At 34.8% G+C, this 25,585-nt stretch overlaps 2 protein-coding genes across 2 annotated transcripts; both read left to right on the forward strand.

Moving 5' to 3' along the window:
• Positions 1-7,828: 7,828 nt before the first annotated feature.
• On the forward strand, positions 7,829-24,469 carry LOC136267604 (uncharacterized). Its single transcript, XM_066062763.1, has 4 exons — positions 7,829-10,627; positions 10,658-11,370; positions 11,858-11,972; positions 22,341-24,469. The coding sequence occupies exons 1-4, from the start codon at positions 7,829-7,831 to the stop codon at positions 24,294-24,296; spliced, it is 5,583 nt and encodes a 1,860-aa protein (XP_065918835.1). The 3' UTR covers positions 24,297-24,469.
• Positions 10,660-15,292, forward strand: LOC136266779 (uncharacterized). Its single transcript, XM_066061798.1, has 2 exons — positions 10,660-13,228; positions 14,952-15,292. The coding sequence occupies exons 1-2, from the start codon at positions 11,979-11,981 to the stop codon at positions 15,022-15,024; spliced, it is 1,323 nt and encodes a 440-aa protein (XP_065917870.1). The 5' UTR covers positions 10,660-11,978; the 3' UTR covers positions 15,025-15,292.
• Positions 24,470-25,585: the final 1,116 nt, after the last annotated feature.

Here is a 25,585-nt window from a genome sequence, read left to right on the forward strand (position 1 = left end):
ATTTGGTTCCAATCAGATAAGTGATCACCGAGATACAAAGGTGTGAAAATGACGTTTTCGTTCTTCCTGTCAATATACTCACGGGTGTGGCGCGCCGGCTTCTTGGGCCGCACGACACACTACCGTGTGTCTTGATATGCACTCGCATTCCAACATAACATCACTGACAGAATTATACAATCTCATTGAGAAGTAACATCATACAAATTTCAGCATGTAAAGCCAACAACCCTGGACAACATATACTGTAAGTTTTCTAGAAGTTTTTCATTTATATGTCAATGATAGAAGCCCATCAACTTTTATCAGTATCGATTTGAACTTCATGCAAGTAAAGAGGTCATTACTCTTCATAGCACAATTCCATTAGTGACATGTTCTGATCTTAGCATATTACCTTCATCTACATAATGTGAAATGAGACAGATGCAACAGTGATGTCTAAGTGAAATGAAGGCCTACAGTGATGGTACAAAAGGTATGTCAGTTTAATGCTCACATTTTTAAGCATTGTTGCAAATATACTGTGACTCTACGTACTACTAGAAGACTGCTCTTTTTCCCTACAGTGATACTAGTAAATAGTATGTTACATCATGAGATTATAGGCTAGGGCTTACATTCTCTATAATCTTTGGTTACATCAAGAATGTATGTATATGTACAAAAATCTGACACATCTCATGAACGATGAAACAAGATAGGTTATACTGTAAAGTACTGGCTGAATGCAAAGATCCTGGATCCCAGGTTGTGTGGCTCAGTCAGGCACTTGCAGCTTAGCTAGACCATAGATCAAGTCACCACCTGGTCTGGGATTTTTTCTCACATTCAACAGAGTTTTAGTAACATGTTTCTGACCCACTGCTCTTAATCTTCTTGCCAGTCCCCAGTAAGAGAGTGAATAACAAAGATCTCCAACTTGTGCTAACAGAAATTTCAGTATCCTGTTTGTCCCTTGTTGGGCTGCACAGTCATGCATTATGCCAATGAAAATTCCCAAGGAAGTGTATGATTCTCTAATTTTGTTTAGAAACTCAACTATAGAGAAGACAGTGGACAGACACAGAGGCAATGCATGAAGAAACCATAGTAACAAAGTGAATAAGAAGGTGGGGTTATTAACCAGCAGTTCCAACAACAACAACAATGACTACAAAATGTAAGCCTGTCGCCTCTGATACCACCTTGAACCCCAGCTTACATAGTAGTGTTTTATGTTAGTGATTTATAGTGGGAATGGATGGTTCTCAGTTGGTTTAGGAACTCAATGCATAAAAGTGAATAATTATTAAGACATTAAATCTACACTATATTATAGTGTTTACCTTGCTAAGAACTTCATTAATGTATAGCCACACTATAAGATCCTTCCTAATAGATTGTCATCCCTAATTCTGGGTGTTTGCATGCTTTCATACTGTTATATACCAGCTAGAATGGTATAATGTCAGGTTTATACAAATGTTATCGCACACACTGTGTCGTGTTTGGCAGTGTTTACATTTAGCTCATATGGATTAATTAGCAGAAATTTTATAGCTATTATAAAGTAATATGTATGTTGAGGTTCAGGTTACACTTTGTCTGGCCTTGTAGCCAAAGTGTCAACTGAACATCTGTAATCATGTTACATAACTATCACATTTGACCTATATTAATATTATGCTCTTTTCCTCTAAAATTAAGTGGGATGCATATATCTAACTAAAGAAAAAAAGCATTAATAAATGGAAAGGACTCTACATTGCATATCATGACAGTCAATAATTATCATCTAGGCTATATGACCATGTACTACACTGCTACCGGATGTCAATGATAATACACACAAATACATGTACACACACAATACACCCTACAATACACTGTACACTACTAAACACACACATGCACATGCACACACACACACACACACACACACACACACACACACACACACATCCACACACACACACACACACGCACGCACGCACGCACGCACGCACGCACACACATCCACACACACACACACACACACACACACACACACACACACACACACACACACACACACACATCCACACACACACACACACACACACACACACACACACACACACACACACACACACACACACACACACACACACACACACACACACACACACACACACACACACACACACACACACACGCACACACACACACACACAACACACACACACCTATACACAAAATGGTGTTAAAAGCGAAGTTATGGGTTTTACAAGTTATTGAACTTTCTTGGATCGAATTATTATTGCTATTGCAATGCAGCTGAATTATTGCATACACTGCACAAGCATTACAAGCACACTGATTATTCATTTTGTATTACAGCTATAACATTTGGTTGTATTTTTAGTTTATTGATTTTAAATGTACAGAAACTCAGAAAGATAATCATTGAGTATGACCATACACTTGAACACATCATCAGAAAATCTAATGTAAGAAGTTAAGCTTTGTATCACATGCTTGGTACGTATATTATGTGTTATAATTGCAACCTTTTATTTATGCCTTTTATGTACCTATAAATAGCCTTTTATGTATCTATAAATAGCCATGCACACACTTTCAAACAGTCACACTCCGCTCAGCATGTTGTTGTTAGCAAGTTTGTTATTTGGAGTACATGTACTCTTTGCAACTAATGGATGTCCACTGGATCCTATCAACTGTACAATTCCTTATGATGACCTCAATATCAGTACTGTTGTAATAATTGATGCTACACAATATTGTCATGTTGATAACTGTACAGTAAAAATCATAAAGACTGGAGATGAACTGAATATTGTATATTATAATGACCTGTATCATCTGGGCTGTACAACCACTGCACTGCAACTACTGGAGGTCAGTGATAACATAACCAGCTATTGTGAACAAGATGATAAACCAACTTTGGTTTACATAGCTGCAAATTATGTAATTTGTATTATTGCACTTTGTGCCAATGTTGTAATAATAATTGTGATTAAGCAAAAGAAATATTTATGCCTTCCACTTCGTTTGCTTCTAGTGTCAACAGCATTGTGGCTGGCATGTTATCCTGTCCTATTTATCAATTTACTCACAAGATATACAATACAGGCTCCAAATGCAATTTGCATCACAGTTATAATAACTTTTACAAGTTTTCTTCAAGGTGCAAACTTTGTTGAAACTGAAATTGTTCTTACAATATTCTACACATTTTACCGATGCTATAAACTGTATTCTGTACTATCTGAGGAAGCCACAAAGAAGTTGTTTTGGAAATTAATAGCTGTGGTATTTGGTGTCATTACCATTTTCAGTACCAGCAAAGTTTTAATCATCATACTTCAAGAAGCAAGCTATGTGACTCCAGCAGGATATTGTATAACACTTCCTGATGTGTATGGAATTACTCCATTTACACAATACATTGGTATAACATTATATTCTTGTACAGTTGTTGTTCAGATTATCTTCTCAGTTTGTAGTGGCATTCTGCTTCACACTTTGTCAAAGAACAACAACTCCACACAAGCTGATAACAGTTATAGATGTCTACTAAAGATTGCAGTAATTTTGTCATGTGCCAGTTTAGCTAGTGGAGTGGTTTATAATTCAGCAATATATGTGTTTGGAGAGTACAGTGCTATACTTGGTACTTGTGTGATAATTTGTGAAAGATGCACTATTTTGTGTATGTTGCTAAACAAAGACAGCATGAAAAAGTTTTGTAAATGTGGAATGAATTGCACTTAACATGTAATGTTGCTTGTGTTACTCTAATGTCATGTATAGAGTGACCATTAATTGTATAACAGTATACAATTATCTTTACTGTAAAACTGATTGTTGCTATCTATTGTATGCATGCACACACATCGGATGATGGAAACACTTAATAGTATTAGTTTCATAGGTGTGTAATACTGCATGGTTTAAGGGACATGTAAAGAAAAATAATAATGATATTTGTCTTGTAAGCAAACACTCGTTGCAATTGTCTATGAAATTTTCTTGCTAAGTGACTCACTTTTTCTTCTGTTCAGTCAAGCATAGAGATATAACTGCTCAGTAAAAGATTTCAGAATCTGCTTAGTCAAAAGTTCTTAGTAGAAAAATCTGAATCAAAATAGTTATTAAGAATCTTATACAATAGTATCATTTCACCTCTGTGACGCCTATGAGCCAGAGATGGTAACCGGAGTATCGAAAGTCTCTCCTGTCGCTGTGTCTAATTGATAGTAGCAAATGTGTAGCCCTACATTGTTTAATCAACATATCAGACCATAGATGATTGAAAAATCTCCTGATCAATCCCAGTATAAAGTTGGCTTTTGCAACAACCTCTGTGGTGTGTGAAAATTCTAAGATGATACCTAGGTCTTTGTGGGATTCGACACTGTCAATAATTATGCTGTTCAAATAATATGACCCATAGTGATGTATTGGTCCGAAGTGCAATTACCAATGAACTGACCATTCATAAAGTTAGTTCAAGTCATATTGAAGTGCTGTATAGTCTTCACTGTTTCTTATAGCAAGAAAAATCTTTGTATCGTCTGCAAACATTAAGTAACGTGGGGCTTGATACAATTGAGGGTAAGTCATTTAATTTTATTTTTATTGGTTTAACCACAAAGGTTAGGTGAATACAGAAGGCAACAAGCCTATAGGGGTACCACCTACAAAAAATTAAACACAAAAATAAGGTACACAGCAAAAACAGACAAACAAAAGACAATACAGGTAATACAAAACTATAGTTACACAAAAGTACACAAGTTATTTAGGCTTACAAAGACAAGTATATATACAATGTTTCTCTGTGTACGAGGATTCCAAACAATGCTAACATAATCAAGAACAGGTAAAACGAGTGCCCTGAAAGCTTTGTGTTTTGAAGGAGCTCAACATGTATACGTAGACATTTTAAAACTATAGTGGCTTTAGCAGAGACATATGTTACATGATTATTCCATGTGTCCATGACAACACCAAGGTGCTTAACAGATGTGGCCCATTAAAGATTATGATTTGTTAATGTAGTCAAAAGGGCTTTGCCACAGGAGAAAGTTTATTAGAAATACACAAGAGTTCGGCACATTTTGATGGATATAAATGCATTTGCCACTTGGAACACCAAGCTGCAATTAGTCTAAGTCATGTTGAAAGGCAATGCAATCATTAGCACATCCTACTGAACAATACATAGCAACATTATTGGCAAAGATCGTAATGAACATCGTGAACAAGACAGGACCCAACACTAATCCTTGAGGGACTCCACTTGTAACAGGAATGGAATTATATTTCTGACCATAGCACTACTTGTTGTGTTCTATCCCTAAGAAAAGAGACATCTATAGTATTCTATACACAGGATTTAGATCCTGGTAGCTAAGTACGCAGCCAATCAATTGGGTATTTCATCTTGCTGTGATCTAAATTGCGATTGTAATATGTGATCAAATTTTGGAAGATGGATCTAAATTGCACATGTAATTAAGTGTATTTCTACACATATTTCTATTGATCTCTCTTGCGTCATAGGTAATTCATATGTATTGCTTGATATTTCCTTGGGTGGGAACTATTCCTTCTAGTATAAAATTACAAACATGGCTTGCAAATTCTGCTGTTGTGAATTTTGTAAATATACATTAATGGCAATATACAAAGTCTAGTACTGTAGTCTGATGAATAATCTGAGAGTATAAATTTAGTAGCACATCTTTGCACCTTTTCAATGTCTTTCAGCAAATAAGGTCTCCACAATGTACTACCCCCAATCGCTTGACTACAATTTGTTTATTTAGTATTGTGTGATTTGTAACCAATATATAGGTATAGTATTGTGTGATTTGTAACCAATATATAGGTATAGTATTGTGTGATTTGTAACCAATATATAGGTATAGTATTGTGTGATTTGTAACCAATATATAGGTATAGTATTGTGTGATTTGTGTAACGAGCAGTACTCACAGCATTTGCCTTTTCTCACCTTGTATGCCCTGGCATCACGAAAAGTCTGGCTACACCCCTGGTCCAAACAGAGAGTCCATTTATAATCATTACAGATTTTCAGTTAATTCCTACGGAATATATACATACAAACTAGTGATGTATATGGTAAATGAACTTTTATGACAACCATGCTGTGTTACAAGGTTTGTTTTAGCTACACATAAAATGGTGTGAGCACAAGACTAGGATAAATTTTTTGAACACTCATTGCATCATGTATTATCTTATAGTTAGACATATATAAGCCTGATCCCAAAGCCCACTTGATTTATCTGTCGACATGTATTATTTGATGGGTGTAGCTAATTAGGTGTTCTGTTAATACAACCTTATAAGGAAATATTATGTGTGTATGCAAATAGTATATTAGTACATGTCATTTGTTATTGTAGAGCAATTTCCTGTTTGTGTCACTGTATTATGGTTTGAAGGTGACAACTACCATAAAAGATAATAATATATTATTTGCTGTTTACAGTGTATGGGTTCTATCTACACACATAACATTATAGTGGTTAGTACAGAGTCATGCATGTACAAAGTTTAGTCTTGGCACAATTGAATTTTAATTGCTGTGCAATTTCAGTGTATCATTTGGTAAAGTGTGTGAGGTGTACATCCATGTAGTGGAGTCCAGTAAGAGCACTTGTAACAGTCCCCAGAAAGCATTGGTTCTTAGCCATTGTAGTATCATCTTTACAAAAAACAGACCCAGCAGTGTAACACATACATATGTCACTAACAACAATTTTAAATTCAAGCTTTAAAAGGAAAAATATTTATAAAACTTGAAGCATTTTTGACCCGGTCTGACAAAACCAGTCTTATAGCATTTATAATTGGCATGACTTGACAACTCATAGCTTTTCTTGTGAATACGGGGTAGCCTGAAACATTGCCAATTTAAAGTTGTTACATACGTGGCACCATGAAGTGGCAATGTTTTAAATAGGTTTATTTAAGACATGAAGTTGGATATCTGGAAAGGTTATATTTTTGTCAGACTCAGTCACATATAGTACTCATAGGCTCTGGCTTATCTACAGGAATGCAGTGATGATTATTATACCAGTATAGTGTTGGGATATTATAGGTGTGTGTAGAAATCAGGAATTATGCTGGTACTATGAAGCAAAAAGACTGCAAAAAGACTGCACAGACACCAAGACATTTTTACAGTCTACATTGTTAGCTAAGTTACTGTATTATGTAATGATTTTCATTCTGCATCACAAATCTGATTAGATAATGGTGGGACCGGCTGGTACAGCTCTTCCCAAGCTGCTACATATATGTGACTAGATTTTGGAAAATCAGCCTTAATGTCACAGTTTACACACAGATATTTATGACCAAATTAAGGCATTCCAAACTACAGTGACCAGAATCACTAGTAAGCACCTTGAATTACAACAAATTATGTAACAGGTGCATATTTTAAGTGTTTTAATGATGACACAGGTAAGTGTTGATTTCATGCGTGACATTAAGACTGATTTTCCAAAATCCAGTCACATATATAGACCCTGATGATATCTGCTTGTGCTCACAAAACTTCTGGAATAAGTTACTGAAATATGCAACTTAATCTATTGCGTGTGCATGATTTCCATAATTAGGGTAAGGCTGTAAAAGTAAGGCTTTTGTTATGGTACAATTGCAACTATTAACAACAACAAAACTATAATATATGGCTTCTGGTTTTCACTGGCTATAATAAAGGATTCTGGTTTCAATTGGCTATAAATGTAGCACTGTGATGAAGTGTTGTAGTTTGTCTATGTTGTGAGTAGTCATGATGATAGCAAGGATTATAAGTGTTGGTATATTAACCCTGCTCTTAAGAAATAGTAAAGGGATCATTATTAACAGTACAAATGAAATTACTACCAGTCCAGACAAGGAAATTGACAAGAATGATCCTCCCTGTTGCACAGCTGGAAATCAATCTTTTCATTCAATTATTGATGTACTCTCGAATGTTACGAGCAATGCTATTGTTAACTTGGCTGGTTATGTTGTGTTGTCTTCAAATGTGATATTAAGCAATCTTGAAAATGTTACAATAAGTGGACAAAGAAATTCCACGGTGAATTGTAATGACATTGGAGCAGTGAAGTTTGTCTCCTGCAGCAATGTCACTATCAAAGGTGTCAATTGGGAGAGGTGTGGTTCTAATGAATCGACCTATCCAGGAATGGAGTTTTACAAGTCATCTGATATTGTTATTCAAAGTTGTTTCTTCCATCACTCAACAGGACAAGCTGTTGTCCTGTCAAAAGTGTCAGGAAACGTGTACATTAACAATTGTCAGTTTACACATAACAAATACCACAGTAGTCATGGAGCAGCTATTCACTACACATCTAGCCCTGAACAGAGACAGTTGGTAATCAGCAATTGTGATTTCACTTGGAATGGACCTGCTGAAAGTGTTGTTTTCATTGATAATTCAAATAATACAGTTAATGGCCTTATCTCTTTACTGCAAAATTGCACGTTTATCCAAAACCAAGGAGTACCCATTTACATTTCACACACCAGTCAAATTCTCAACAACAGTGTAGTATTCAAGGATAACAGAGCCACTGCTGGTGGAGGCATTTATAGCAGTAATTCTATAATCAAATTTGATGACAAATGTAACGTGAGCTTCTATAATAATTCAGTCACCACTAATGGTGGAGCCATCTATCAGAGCTATTCCAAGATAATCTTCAGAATGAATGCAGCAGTGTTGTTTACAAGTAACTCAGCAGTCTTGTTAGGTGGTGTAATATTTTCTGAAGTAATGTCATTCGTCTCCTTTGAAGATGAGTCAGTAGTAACATTTAACAATAATAACGCTCAGTACGGAGGAACAATATTTGTCAAAAAGTCTACTATCTATACCAATGGGAGCTCACTGGTGACTTTCACCAGAAATAGTGCCATGCTTGATGGAGGAGCCATAGTTGCATTTGATTCTAACATCACATTACATGGAAACTCATCAGTGACATTTACTAACAATAGTGCAAGAAATGCTGGAGCATTACTTTTAGCTTATAACAATTCTACCATATCATGTGGTGAAAATGCAACATTAACATTCACTGGAAACAGTGCCGCATATGGAGGTGCAATAGAAACATTTTATTCTAACATCACATTTCACGGAGACTCATCAGTGACATTTATAAACAATAGTGCTGTAGATGGATCAGGTGGAGCTGTATATTATGGCATTGCTGTCATATCAATTGGTGGAGGCTCATCAGTGACATTTATAAACAATAGCGCTGTAGATGGATTAGGCGGAGCTGTATACTATGGCAAAGCTGTCATATCAATTGGTGGACACTCAGCATTAATATTCACTGGAAATAGTGCCACTGGTGATGGAGGAGCAGTACTCGCATATGAATCTAACATCACAATTCATGGAAGCTCAACAATGGCATTTAATAACAACAATGCTAGGGATGATGGAGGAGCTTTAGCTGTCCGTGATAATTCTATCATGTCATTTGGTGAGCACTCAACAGTGACATTCTCTAGAAATAGTGCCTTAGATGAAGGTGGGGCAATATTTGTAGTGCGAGCATCTATTTTCTTTAGTGGGAAGTCAACAGCTACATTTTACAATAACAATGCAGAAATAGGGGGAGCAGTGCACTTTGAAGATAACTCAAATGTAGTATTCCAAAACAACACGAAATTGATATTTGCTCGTAACACAGCCATAGATGGTGGAGCTATAAACCTTTTTGCTTTTTCTGGTATCACATTTAAAGAAAATGCTGTTGTTTACTTTTATAGTAATACAGCCTCACTGAATGGAGGTGCCATTTCATCACTTAGTAACTGTTATATCTGGTTTACAGGAGGATCCATAGTATACTTTTACAGCAACATAGCCAGGCAACATGGTGGAGCAATATACTCTGCTATCAGTACTATGGTAGCATTTAATGAAACTTGTTCTGCTGTGTTTACCATCAATACTGCAATGCAGCGAGGTGGAGCTATATATTTACTTGATAAAAGTGACATAACATTTGGTAACAGCTCAATTGTAACTTACAATAATAACACAGCCTTACAACATGGTGGAGCAGTATATTTTGCACTCCAATCAAAAGCCTCATTTAAAGGAAATTCTGTCGTCATATTTAAACATAATGGAGCTATTTTAAGTGGTGGAGCTTTGTATAGCTTTAGTAATCTCCCTATCAACTTTGAAGAAAATTCTGCAACATTATTTCACAATAACATAGTTAGACAAGATGGTGGAGCTATCCATTCTGTTAATACCACTTTATACTTTAGTGGAAGTTCTTCTGTTACTTTCACCAGTAATACAGCCAATCAACATGGCGGAGCTTTACATTTGGTGTACAAAGGTGCTGTAATCTTTCAAGATAGCTCTAATGTGACTTTCACTAACAACACAGCCATGCAACGTGGTGGAGCTGTATGTGTACATGATAATACCAGTATCAGCTTTGTAGGAAACACTAAAGTTCTTTTTCATCACAACAAAGCAGAAAGTGGTGGTGGAGCATTATATTCTTATGACCACTGTAACATTACAATAAGACAATTCTCTGAAGTGACATTTTTTTAAAATAGTGCCATGCAGTATGGTGGAGCAATGCATTGTGATCGTCACTCAGTTGTTACACTAGAAGGAAACATTCCAGTGACATTTACAAGCAATGCTGCTGAGTATGGTGGAGCTGTTTGTGTTTCACAATCCATCATGAAGTTTGCAAATAATTCTGTGGTGATGTTGAATAACAACAGGGCAGTAGAGAATGGAGGAGGTATGCACTTTAGTAACAACTTTATAGCAACATTTGATCCTGGTTCTTCTGTTAGATTCCTTCATAATAGAGCTAATCGATATGGTGGAGCTCTGTACAGTGAATTAAAGCATATTTTACTCAGTAAAATAATATTAAATACCACAGGCTTTAACTTTGCTTACAACACAGCACTGAAAGGTGACTCTGTTTACCTTGATATACCAACATTTTGTGATGAGGCTTGCTTACATAACATTATTATTGGTGTTAACAGAGATACTTTAAAACATGGCCAATTTGCTGGACACATTTATACTCCTCCCAGAAAGTTAGTGTTAGGTGACCCAGCTGTGTGTATTGATGATGACAATGCCACTAACTGTGTGACATACTATGTAAATAACATAATGCTTGGTCAAGAAATTATCATTGATGCGTGTGTACTGGACTATTATGATCAACCTGCTGTTGAAACACAATTTATGGTGGATGGTAATGATGAAGATCACAACATTAATGGATCAAATGTGACCGGATTTGCGAAAAGGTACCTTTTCCACACGTTTTACATACCAGCAAACAAAACGATGTAACATTTGATTCCTTACACTGATTAACTTGTTCGTAATATCACAATGCAGCCAGATAGTGTAGCTGCAATCATGAAAAATTTCAGGCAATTCTATGCAGGGGTAAAAAATTTATGAAGCTTCAAAGTTCAAAAAATGGGTCAAATTTTGTGTGTGAAAAAGGTACCTTTTCGCATATCCGGTCACAAATAGTGTATTATTATCATGTAATGGGTTACAAGGAATTATAATAGAGGGAATTAAAGTTTCTGATGCAACAAATTTTTCAATAAATCTTATCTCCCATGATGGCAGTCAGTCTGACTTGAAGACCATTTCAATAGAACTAATAATCGAACTATCACCATGTCACCCTGGTTTCTATTATGATGACACAGCACAAAGGTGTAAATGCTACGATGATAATGATATCATAACTTGTTCTGATAGTACATCATTTATTAGGAGAGGCTATTGGTTTGGAGTAATTAGTGATAAATCAACAGTGACAGTTTGTCCCAACTATTATTGTAACTTTACTTGTTGTGAAGCCACTAATGGATTTTATGAACTCTCACCAGTGAGAATGAATCAGTGTAGTTCACACAGAACTGGCACTGCTTGTGGTAGCTGTGAAGAAGGCTATACCCTCTCGTTTGATTCTGTAGACTGCGTAGGTGTTGACAAGTGTACAACTGGACAGATAGTTCTGGTAGTAACATTATCAATGATATACTGGATAGTCATAGTTATGCTAGTGTTTATTGTGACATACTATCATGTTGGGATTGGTTATGTGTTTGCTATTACATACTATTACAGTATCCTGGATATTTTACTGAGCCAAACTTTATACCAGTCAAAAGTATGGTTTACAGCTGTAACTACTATGTCAAGTTTTGTGAAAATCACTCCACAATTTTTAGGACAGTTTTGCTTAGTAAGAAATATGAGTGGAATTGATCAACAGTTTATTCATTTTGCACACCCATTAGCTGTGTCCATCATCATAGCAATAATCTGTCAATCAGCAAAAATATCTCACAAGTTTTCATCATTTATCAGTAGAGGTATTATCCGCACTGTATGTTACCTCTTGCTTTTATCATACACTTCTGTGGCCACAACTTCATTGCTACTGTTGAGATCACTGACATTTGATAATGTGAATAAAGTTTACACTTACGTATCACCTGACATAGAGTACTGTCGTGGTCGCCATCTACCATATTTTATTGTAGCAGTGTTATGTACACTAGTCATTGTAATTGGGCTGCCGCTTCTACTTCTACTTGAGCCATTCCTCAATCACAAGATCAACTTTTATAGGATAAAGCCATTACTGGATCAATTCCAGGGTTGCTACAAAGACAAGTACCGTTGCTTTGCAGCTTATTACATGATTTGTAGACTTGTCATTATTGTGATAATCATTGCAAATCCATCCAACAATAATCTCTCTCAGTTTTTACTAATCTTTTCAAGTGCTGTTTTGACTACTACAGTGATAATTTTGAAGCCTTATGACTCCAAGATACTGAATATTTTTGATGGGCTGATCTTACAATTAGTGGTCCTAGCTACACTGGTACCACTCGCTGACGATGTTAGTCAACAGTTATCAACAGCTGCTATTATTATTGCAATGATTCTACCATTGGTCTTATTCATTGCTCTGGAACTGATAGTGCACAAAGATACCATAGGACACAAAATCACCACCTACTTTAATCCTCAACCAGTTACTACCACTGATGATATCAATGAGACAACCATGAATGATATTAGTATAATCATTGATGATAATATGAGAAAGAATGCTACTATCTGTGAAATGTAAGTATAATAATAGCTGTCAATATTGAGATATTCACACACATAATTTGTATCAATACCATTGATGTAATTGCATAAGATAAAACACTGATGATCAGATCTTTCAGATTTTTTAATCTTTTGTCTGTAATTGGTAAAATTCTCCTTTATTATTATTTTAAACACAGAAAAAAGGCATTAGCCTGTGAGTTCTGCTAATACACAAAATCATAAATCACTAAAGGTAATAATTATTCCGAATCTTAAAATTGTTAATACTTCATTTTAGAGATGATTCCAAGATTAAATTGTTCTTATAGGAAAGAAATTACTATAAACAGTCCTTTGAGTATGTGGTTTGAATAACTTCAAACTGTGTCCCTTAGGATAATTGCTGGTAAAAAATACTCCTGATTATAAACTGACATTTCCATGTAAAGTATTGTATACCATTATCATATCAGCATGATTTTGAATAGATTGAGAGCAACTAGGTGGTCATCATATTCAAATTCCTGTGCACATTTAGCAGCTCTAATTCTTTGCACTCTTTCTAACAATTCACATTCACCAATGTAGCTAGGCCCCTAGATAATGTTCTCACTAAAATGTTTTGTAAAGAATAGGAAGTGTCCTAGTGTTTAGACTGTTAAATGATTTTTAATTACGTAGTCCTAAGAATATTGTGCATTAACAGCAACAGGTTAATTGATAGGGACCCGCCGATTATGCTGGCATAATAATGAGCATAATAGGTGCCTGAAAGCATTGAGCATAATGCTAGCATAATAGGCAGAGCACTTGTGCATTACCATAAATTCTTGTTTATCAAAATGCATATTACAGAAAAAGATCGATATACTCTAATAGAACAGTCAGATAACAATCAGACAGCTGACTGTTCTATTAGAGTATATCGATCTTTTCTGTGACATGCATTTTGACAAACAAGGATTTAGAGTCTGTGCTTCAACCACTTACTGTTTTCCCTTAAAGTGCAAATTTACTAGAAAAACATGGGAACTGAGTTATAAATATTGAGCATAATTTGAGCATAATAGGTAAATATTGAGCATTAATTTGAGCACAATAGGCAAAATTTTGAGCAGTGCGGCATAGCATAATAGGTAAAATAATGAGCATAATAGGCGGGTCCCTATTAATTGATCTGTACTGTTTTTTTTTGTGGCATGCACCCATGTAGAACACAAGTAACACAGTAATGTTTTTCTTGTAGGATTTCTTATGGCAATAATGTCCACAAATATCAACATCCTTACTTAACAATTGGTCTTTTGAGTCTGGGGAATCATTGGGGTGACCTATGTTGATTCGAGGTATCAATTTTGCTTCCATTTCTTCATCTACACTCACCTGGAACAAATTCTCTTCAACCATGACTCAAAATAATGCACTTATGCAATGCATTTCCTCACTACCTACCCTCGGGCATATATGCATGGGGCTATAGTGGGGATTTGACACAGCCGAATGTTAAATGCTCCATAGTAGGGCAAACCTATTGTGTCAAATCCCCACTATTTGCCCCAGTTGCAACACAGGAATTTGACATAGCATAGAAAGTTCCAACAAAAATACTTGGGCACTTAATGAATGATCGTCAAATGCCCCATAGTGAGGCAGCAGTTTCATGTCAATTCCCCCTATAATATCTGTACATTACATTTTTATTGTAAGCAGTGGTAGTCAATTTCTGCTGTTTACTATGTTGTTGTTTATACAGTCCTTCAAACAGCAGTGATGCTACTCCCTATCGGAACTCTTTCATGGAGGTGATGGATCAGATTGAAGACTGATGTATACAGTGTGATCAATAACAATATTATGTGATTGTATCAATGCACATATTTTAGATGCATGTTGCATATTCTGTAGCTATTCTTTTCTTGTATAATCACACACTTCATTGCATGAGTAGCTATTTTGATTATTTTACTAACACAGAAAACTACCAAGCATTGTTTACTATCCTATAAGACTTGGCACACTTTCTACTTGACTTAAAGTATATTCACTTTTACACCCTATGTATGTACACTGTAAATCAAGTGAGATGTATACCGGTGTTTTTTTATCCCATGTACCGGTTTAAAGACACTGTAAAAATGAGAAAAATTGTGAAAAAAGTCCAATTCAAGACCCAATAGGTACAATGTGTATAGCCAGATAATAGACACTGCCTGATATGAAGTAACCATTTAATTAGTTTGTACAATTACAGATGTCACTACCAGAGATGAAAATCAATGGTCTTTTCACAAGATGTAAAATTGTCCCCATGGAATGTAATGTGTTGTGAAAGTCGTTTCTTCATAGGTATTTCATGACAAATGTTCAATGCTATGAAATACCTATGAAGATTAGAAATTTCATTATCATGGCACTGGAAAATTTCAAGGGAGCAGAATCCATGAAAAGTCAAATTTTCATGGGTAAATGTTCATAAAAATATTTCATACGTTTTTGTACACAGCCAAGTGAATGCATACACATTTAAAACAAAAATATTAGCTAATTATTGTCATTCTTTGGGGTAAACTCTGTTAGCTCCATACACCTGAAATCATTACTGACAAGTCCATCCCGATATTCAGTGTAGTTGTATGCTCGATCAGGAATTTGAAGTGAGGAATTAATACCACAAAACTGTTCTGACTTTTTAAACCATGTAATTTTATTTGTTTTGGCTTTTAATACACTAATTAGGTCACAGTGAAGTGAATAGGTAAAAATATGGCTAAGAATTATCAGACAAAATTGAATGAAGACAGTAGTTACCATGATATTCATTAAAATAGAAAATATCTTATCTCTACTCTGACAGGACACTGCATACGTCATGGTGAGGTTAAGCAGGAGCAAGAGCTCTTGCATATTCACAAACTTACTTCTGTTTGGATATAGGTAGCCAAAAGATAAAGTGTAGCAGAGCAAAACTATAGTGGATATGAGCAGTTTAATCTGTGTATGTAATATGTAGAAGACAAAGAATAGACTTCTCAGACTAACTTGAATTCCAAGCCAATAATAGTATTTGTCTTTAAATGATCCTTGAAATGCATCTAAGAGAGGTTTAAATCGATTCACTAACTTAAACCTTGACAGATATCTCACAAACACCAAAGTTATATTGAATGGAACTAATATTAAAAACAATGAAAGACAAACGATGAAAAGTAGTACAAACCTTATTCTTAGTAGTGGAACACTGGCATCAATAGACCACACTATTTGTTGATGACCACTTGGTAGTTGAGTTATAGTAGAGTAAGAAAACAAGACTGTTAGGACAGTTCTGACAACACTGGTATAAGATAGTAGAAACAGTGTAGCTAAAACAGGAAGAGATCTAGTAGATGTCCATTGTGACATTCTCATGGAATAACGACTTGCAATAATAATAAATATGGAAATGATTATTAGATAGAGAGGAAAAAATAACTGAATTAGCATTTTAGCATAACTATCCATTCCATTGTAGAAACATGTCTCAATTCCCAAGTCCAAATTAACAAAAGATATGAAAACTCGAAGTGGTGCAAATATGTTGTCATTTGCTAGGAAAATGGAGTCATTAATGCTAATAATGTTGGCATAAAATATTACCCCAGTAATGGTACCATTAGTTACTGTGAGGTTGAGAAGATAAAGTATTACAACTAATGACATTCCAGCAAATAGAATTGCAATACTGATCAAAGCATGTATATTAGTACAAGGTATACACCTTGATGATCCAAATACCATACTAAGTGAATGTTGGCACTGTGAACACAAGGTATCAGTCCTGTTAAATTGACATTGTGTGTTAGGATATTGTAAATTAAGATCTGATGAATGAGGCAAGCAGTAATCTATAGGACAGTTTGAGCATAGCGAGTATGTACTGTTATCAGAGGTTAAGGGAACAATCCAACTGTTTGGAGGACGTTTGATTGTCAACTGATCAATTTCACATGTCTCAATGTGTACGAATTTATTGCTGATGAGAACTGGATCACAATCACATATTCCATTTTGTAACACAAATCCAACGGGACAAGGTTGAAGTCTAACATAAAATGCTTCATAAATATGATAAAGGAAAGGTGATACTGTTAAGAACAGCTCACAAGTTTCAGTGGCATCAGAAACAATGGTAAAGTTCAGTATGCTGGTATGAGGTGTTAAAAAGTTAATTAGTTGGTTTTGGTGAGCTATTTTACAGGCTGAAGTTGGAAGAGATCTGTGATGAGTTTCAACATGTAAAGTGGCATCTTCACCACTGCATGGTACACAGAGTTCCACCTGTAATGTTTGACCAGGATAAACTTGTCCCAGAACATCTAAACTACAATCAGTCACATTGTTTGAACAGAAGCATATTGTCTTGCGTTCATTCATTTGGTCGCTTTCGTGCTGAACAATTTGTTCATTAATAATTATTGAGTTATATCCATGGAACACAGATGAGTTTATCCACTGACAATGAGATGTGTAGTGATAAAATGATACCTTGCATTTCTTCTCTTTTGCATTAATAAAATTTCTATCAAAAATGATTCTGTAATTTGTTGGCGATGGTGTTGTATTCGTGTAAATATTTTGTGATGAAATGAACTGAAAAATGCAATATGGATAAGGATTATTGTATTGATCATTGTCAATGTCAATAATTTCATTAGAGATATAATTATCAGAAAAGGCAATAGTAGCATTCTGTATCAATTTGACAAAAAAAGTTTCAGATTTAAGGGTAATTAAGCTGCTGCAAACATTTGTTTTAAACATTACCTTATCCGAAAATGTAATATTACATTTTTCAAAAATAAGTAAACTATCTGGAGATTGATTATTATCTATTGTCACAGGCCCTTGGATCAGCACTTTCATTGAACTAATTTGTATTGTATGGAAAAAGACGCCCCCTCTACAATCGGTTAGCTTTACTTCAATCGGTCCCAACTGAAGTAAGTCAGTTTCATCGCCTTTAATAAGCAATAGCGGGTTGCTGTTGTCAAAAAATGAGCAGGCTTTAATAAATACTTTTGCATCATTGTGTTTAGATGATATGAGAGGATTTATCATAATTTCAAGTGTACTTTGAAACCATGCAATGTGATGAAATTCACAATTTGATATTGACAATATTGTACTAAATGAAGATACCTGTATTTCAATCACAGGTACTAATGATATCATTGATTCAATGTACTCAAAAATACAGTTTTCTATTAACACTGTATTATTTGTTGCAGAATTGAAACTTACGATGTTCATCAAACCTTGATCTATATTATGAAAGTGACAATTGTTTATTGCTATAGTAACATGATAATTAGTCTGGTAAATTGTTATTGCTATTGACCGCAGATAATTTCGAATATATGATTTATGTGGTAGATGCTTACTACCATAACCACAAATGGAAACTGCGTTTAGCGTACATGCAATACTGTAGTTTTCAAGAATTCCACTACTTTGTAAACTGCTATAATTCAGCACTATTCCATGGTAATTGAGGTAAGTAGCTGTGATGGTTATTGTCAAGTCAATGAATATATTGTTCAAGAGCGATCTTCCAAGTAGATTTTGTCCTATCAATCCATATTCAAAGAAGGTAACATTCTCTACTATACATGACCAGCATATATCAAGGAACAAGCTGGTTTCAACACCATTGTGTGGTTGATAACTTTGAATTGTTTGGCATCGCTTAAATATTATATTTCTGATAATGATGTACTGTGAATCAAAAAATTTCAGAAATGATTTTAAACAAGTAATCAATACAACAGGTGGTAAATATTGGCCAGTTATTCCAACAAATGTGAAGTTATACAAACTGAAAAACCCATGGTATAGTGGTACATGGTGTTCTCCAGGTAACAAGTGATATTCAACATTTAACAAAACAGGTAGTGTACCGTTATTATCCAGTAAGTATTGACTGAGTGTAGCACAGGGTTGAGATGGACAACTTGTATTGGCAGGATTATCTGGTAGGATGAACAATACATCGGTAAGAAGTGATAACTTAATCCATGATGTCAACACTACAGTAATATACAGTAGCTTTGCCATCATTAACATTGATCTAACTTTCTCTATTTAAAAAGCAGAGAGGTTTGCTACTAATACATATGACGATACCTACTTATTTATGTTTCTTGCATGGTTAGCTCAATTAGTTTTTGTTGTTTGTATATTAGTAAGATTTGAAAATATCTAATATAATCAACAGACATATAAACATTTATTTAGATTGCACTCAGTTTCAACTACCATTTTCAGTGTTTAATCTTCTTTGAAAGCTTCAATACTTTTCAGTAGATGTTGACATAATTGGCAAACAGGCAGGCACAAGGCAGGCAAACAGCAGATGAAACTTTAGCTATAGAAATCCATTTTTGGTCAGTTCAACTGAAAGCTTTGTCTTGATTGTATTTCGAGTCCAATCAACACTACAATGTTGTCATGGCAGAAATATAAGCTAGTATCTGACATTTTGGCAGGACATGTAAACCTTCATGAACCCTGCTATAAAGTATTAGACTACCTCTAATTGTGAAACACCTTAGTAACGCGTTGTTGTGTTAGTTTGCAATACTGGTACACATGGTAATTATCACATAATTGTAGCTTGCTTCTTTAACAAATGCCAGTTTTGTTTTGTCAAATATTTTGGTCACTGTACGCCACTGGCATAGCTTATGACCAGGAGAGGTTTACTATATCAAAGACAGGTACAGTACCACTATATTATTGGCTAAAATTTATAGCCTACAACTGTTGTCTTATGTAACAGTTACTATGCTATTAATATATTTTTACTATTTACCATTATTTGTCTGCATGTGTATAGTTTGCAAATATGTTGCACCCATGCATTCCTTTGATGTAAACATGTTTGAAATTATGAATATATAGCTACTTCTAAATGTGTACCGTTCATGCGTAGCATCCTGTTTTGTCAGCCCTTTAATCCTTTCTAGTTGAAACATTCAAAATTTAATGATACAACTTAAATTTTAACTTATTTATATGTATGCATGGAGCACAAGCTGATGCTGATGCAATAATCCATGAACATACTCATGCAAATTTTGTGGTGGAGTGAAAATTTTGTGGTGAAATGTTAGTTCACGGAGTGAAGGGATAAGTGATAATGGCAAGTGGTTTTCCAGTGATTTAAAGTGTAGTTAGAAATATATCAAGAGTTAATGGAAACACTTGAACATATTTATTGGCAATCAAGGACTAGCTATTCCTCTTATCCATCTCAATCCACCACTGGATAGAGCTTTTCTGCCACCAGAGAGAGATAATGACTTTAATTGTATTTCAATCCTTGATGTACATATTGAGAATGTTGCAACAAAGAAGATATTTTTCTCAGTATCTTTCTAACTTTGTAATGCTTTCCCCCTTAGCTTCCTACAGTGTATATATAATCGTATATTTATGTATATCAAGTGTCAACAAAAACATGACTCTGTCATAGAGCAAAACATGAAATCGAAAGAATCTAATTTAAATGTAAACAACAAACATTATACCTTTATATAAAATTGAGTCATGGTAACACTGTTACACATAAAACACTATTAGTAGCTAACATCTTTGATTGCATACCAAACTAACATTCAGTGTGATGCTGGTGAATCTGTTTGGGTTAATGTTGACTCAGACTTTGGTAGTCTGCATGTGTGCTAGTGATGTGATGTATGTTCTACCAGACTATCCTTCCAATACAAGTTGTCCATCTCAACCCTGTGCTACACTCAGTCAATATTTATTGGATTATAATGGTATGCTGCCTATTGTGTCGAATGTTGAGTGTCGTTTGTTACCAGGAGAACACCATGTCCCACCGAACATTCGCTTATACAATTTGTATAACTTCACATTTGCCGGAATAACCAATAAATATTTACCACCTGTTGTGCTGATTAGTTGTTTACAATCATTTATACATATTACTGCTTCAAAACATGTAGTTATTAAGAATATAATATTTCAGCAGTGTGAGCTTGTCCAAAATGACCAATATTATGTCCATGAAACTAATTTGATGCTCACAGAATGTTGGTCATGCAAAGTTAGAAATGTCACCTTTTTACAGTATGGCTTGGTTGCACATAACTTGTTGGGAAGGTCTTGGTTAAGCAACATTGTTATTAACTTAACAAATACAAGATCAAATACTTTCCTGCATTATCATGGAATTTTTCTAACATTCAAAAATTTATCAGATATCAGTTACAGTTATCACTTGATAGTATTGAATGCGATCTCTGTTTATAGCCAGGATGGTGACTTTCAACATATTCCATATATTGATTCTGTGCCACAGTGTGTTGTTATAGATTTACTGCAAACCATCTTTGATGTGACCATCATATTAAATAATTCTCATTTTCATAACTTAAAACAAAAGGTTTTGCTTGTAAATGCAGTTGCATCAGATGCAATTGCAACTTTTAATCTTATATTAATTGAGAACTGTATTTTTGAGAACATTACTCAAGAAGGCCCCAACATTATGATTTTGATTGCATTTGAAGGATTCAATAAAATTCTAAGAATTTCAAACTGTACATTTAGAAACAATGGAAAATTTTTATACCTTATTGGAATAAATGATTTAGAGATAGCACACACTCCTGTCTACAATACTAGCAATATGAAGTCCAACACTATTAGTATTAAGGCCTGTATAGCTCTAAATAATAAGTGTGGCTTCTTAATGATAAATAATATGAAAAATTTGCCAGAATATAAAACTAATACTTTTATTTTGGGTCCTCTAGTAATTGCTGGTGTATTCAAAAGTCACTTAGTATTATATTATTTTAGGGAAGTGAATGTGCATGTGATGGGACCAGTAACAATAACAAAAATTTATGGCTTCACAATAATGCACTTTATAACATCAGAAGTTACATTTGGTGGTGACATAATAATTTATTCAAGTACCTGCAATCAAGTTATACAGCTTCAATCAAATTTTGTTTATTTAAAACTGGAGCAAAACAGCACCATTATAATATTCAATACCTCTATTCTAAATGAGATAATAGCTGTTGACAATGATCAATACAATAACCCTTATCCATATTGCATTTTTCAGTTCATCTCATCACAAAATATTTACACAAATACAACACCATCACCAACAAATTACAGAATTCTTTTTGATAGAAATTTTATTATTAATGCAAAAGAGAAGGATAAATGCAAGGTATCATTTTATCACTACATGTCTCATTGTCAGTGGATAAACTCATCTGTGTTCCATGGATATAACCCAACAATTATTAATGAACAAATTGCTCAGCACGTGAATGAACACACAACAATATGCTTTTGTTCAAACAATGTGACTGATTGTAGTTTAGATGTTCTGGGACAAGTTTATCCTGGTCAAACATTACAGGTGGAGCTCTGTGTACCATGCAGTGGTGAAGATGCCACTTTACATATTGAAACTCATCACAGATCTCTTCCAACTTCAGCCTGTAAAATAGCTCACCAAAACCAACTAATTAACTTTTTAACACCTCATACCAGCATACTGAACTTTACCATTGTTTCTAATGCCACTGAAACTTGTGAGCTGTTCTTAACAGTATCACCTTTCCTTTATCATATTTATGAAGCATTTTATGTTAGACTTCAACCTTGTCCCATTGGATTTGTGTTACAAAATGGAATATGTGATTGTGATCCAGTTCTCATCAGCAATAAATTTGTACACATCGAGACATGTGAAATTGATCAGTTGACAATCAAACGCCCTCCAAACAGTTGGATTGTTCCCTTAACCTCTGATAACAGTACATACTCACTATGCTCAAACTGTCCTATGGATTACTGCTTGCCACATTCATCAGATCTTAATTTACAATATCCTAACACACAATGTCAATTTAACAGGACTGGTATCTTGTGTTCACAGTGTCGACATTCACTTAGTATGGTATTTGGATCATCAAGGTGTATACCTTGTACTAATATACATGCTCTGATCAGTATTGCAATTCTATTTGCTGGAATGTCACTAGTTGTAATACTTTATCTTCTCAACCTCACAGTAACTAATGGTACTATTACTGGAGTAATATTTTATGCCAACATTATTAGCATTAATGACTCCATTTTCCTAGCAAATGACAACATATTTGCACCACTTCGAGTTTTCATATCTTTTGTCAATTTGGACCTGGGAATTGAGACATGCTTCTATAATGGAATGGATGGTTATACCAAAATGTTCTTGCGGTTGTGTTTTCCTCTGTATGTCATCACCATTGCTACTTCAATAATAGTAATAAGCCACTATTCCTCTTGGGTATTACGATGGACATATACAAAATCTTTTCCTGTCCTTGCTACTTTGCTTCTACTTTCATATAGTGATGCTCTCAGAACTGTATTCACAGTCTTGTTTTCATATTCTATCATAACTGAAATGCCAAGTGGTGAACGAAATTTTGTTTGGTCCTTTGATGCAAGTGTTAAAGTATTTGGTTTAAAATTTACAATACTTTTTATAACATGTCTTCTGATGCTGCTACTGCTTATCAGTTTTAATATCTTATTATTGTTTGCACCACGGATGTCAAAATTTTCCTTAATGAAACATTTAAAATCTTTACTGGATGCCTTTCAAGGGTCTTTTAAACAGAAATATTACTATTGGATTGGAATAAGTGTTATATTCCGTGATGTGTTTCTTGTACTACAAACAGTCCCAATCAGAATGAAGATGATTATGTTGACCACATGTGTGGTAACATTTAGTTTGTTGTTTGCCACTCTTCGCCCATACAAAAGCAAGTTTGTTAACATTCAAGAACTTCTGCTGTTACTAAATCTCTCCATAATGTATATGGTATCTTACCAAGGTGACAGCAACAAGTTTTCAATTATTGCAAATGTTATGATCAGTTTAGCTCTTCTCCAATTTTGTGTGATAATCCTCTATCATTTACTTAGCTGTATGTGTAATATCTTGGGAATTATTCAGACTACCAAACGTAAGCTAATGAGATTAAAACAAAAGCCTTCATTTTTTATTTGGTAAGTTATACTTGTTTTCGTATGCATCTGCAAGACAAGAAACAATACAGTGAATGTTAATTATATAATAAAAAATAATATTTTTGTATTATAAGGCTCACATTTAACATGTGTAAAATAATGTATGTAGATAATTATTTGTCCATTTTATGCTCCTAGCACTTTTATATGCATAAGTTAAAGCCAGTTTTGTGATCAAAGACTCGCAAATATGAATATAATAATATTGCATACATTAATTTTATGTAACAATCAAGAAATTTCAAAAAATTTGTCTTGCAAATCAGCAGGCAAATGTAAGTAGACATATTTCACTTATAATAAATACTTTTCTACAATGCTAGCGCTATTAAAATATTTCTTGAAAATCACTAGTTCTACGTAGTGAGCAAAATGAGATATCTCAATGTGATATGTAAATCCCTAAAGTTTAGTGGCAAAACATGATGCAGATACATACCATAGTCAGTGGTGGATCCAGAAGGGGCATGTTCCCCCCTCCCTAAAGAAAATCCATACAAAAATTGATAGAGCAGTCAGTCAAATACTCTAATAGAACAGCCACCTCATGTACATGTAAAACTAATAAAAGCCTTCCACAGTTATTAAGATTGCGGAATATGAAATCTTGCATCTGTAGCACTAACATGTTATCCTGCTAGAAATTTAAATAGTTCTGATATTAACATCCGGTAGCAGTGTACAGGATACAGCCCAGATCATATTGACTATCATGATATGCAATTAAATTCATCTTCCTTCCATTTCTTAATGCTTTTTTTCTCTTGTCATATACATCCCACTTAATGTTTTGTGTTGGCCTTCATGGTAGAATGTTTCTGTATTCAAGAGTATAGCTACGACTGTCCCTTGCCTTCTCCCACATGGTACATTGTAGGATGACTCTAGGGAGACAATAGACAGAGTTCCTTGGTAGCAGGAGGTATTCTACAGTGTGTATAACTTTACAGAAGGAATGACAATACAGTCAAGTGTATAGGTTCATTTATGAAGCAGTTCCCTTGATGTTTCATTGCAGTAAAACATCACTTAGCTATTGGACCCAACATCATTTGATCCTCCTGGGGTAGAATTAATAGCCCACAGGAGGCTGTACTGTGTCCCACAGATAAAGGTGTGAGTACCCGTAATCCCATCTGGACCTTACCAGGAAACCAACACACCCACACACACACACACACACACACACACACACACACACACACACACACACACACACACACACACACACACACACACACACACACACACACACACACACACACACACACA

This window comes from Dysidea avara, chromosome 9, assembly GCF_963678975.1.
Source record: "Dysidea avara chromosome 9, odDysAvar1.4, whole genome shotgun sequence".
NCBI classification, from domain to species: domain Eukaryota; kingdom Metazoa; phylum Porifera; class Demospongiae; order Dictyoceratida; family Dysideidae; genus Dysidea; species Dysidea avara.

Coding starts and splice junctions, on each gene's coding strand:
- LOC136267604 (XM_066062763.1), top strand. CDS start 7,829: ATGATGATAGCAAGGATTATAAGTGTTGGTATATTAACCCTGCTCTTA. Junction 11,371..11,857: donor GTGACCGGATTTGCGAAAAG/GTACCTTTTCCA, acceptor ATCATTTATTAG/GAGAGGCTATTGGTTTGGAG. Junction 11,973..22,340: donor GATTTTATGAACTCTCACCA/GTGAGAATGAAT, acceptor TGCATTTTTCAG/TTCATCTCATCACAAAATAT.
- LOC136266779 (XM_066061798.1), top strand. CDS start 11,979: ATGAATCAGTGTAGTTCACACAGAACTGGCACTGCTTGTGGTAGCTGT. Junction 13,229..14,951: donor AATGCTACTATCTGTGAAAT/GTAAGTATAATA, acceptor TTGTTTATACAG/TCCTTCAAACAGCAGTGATG.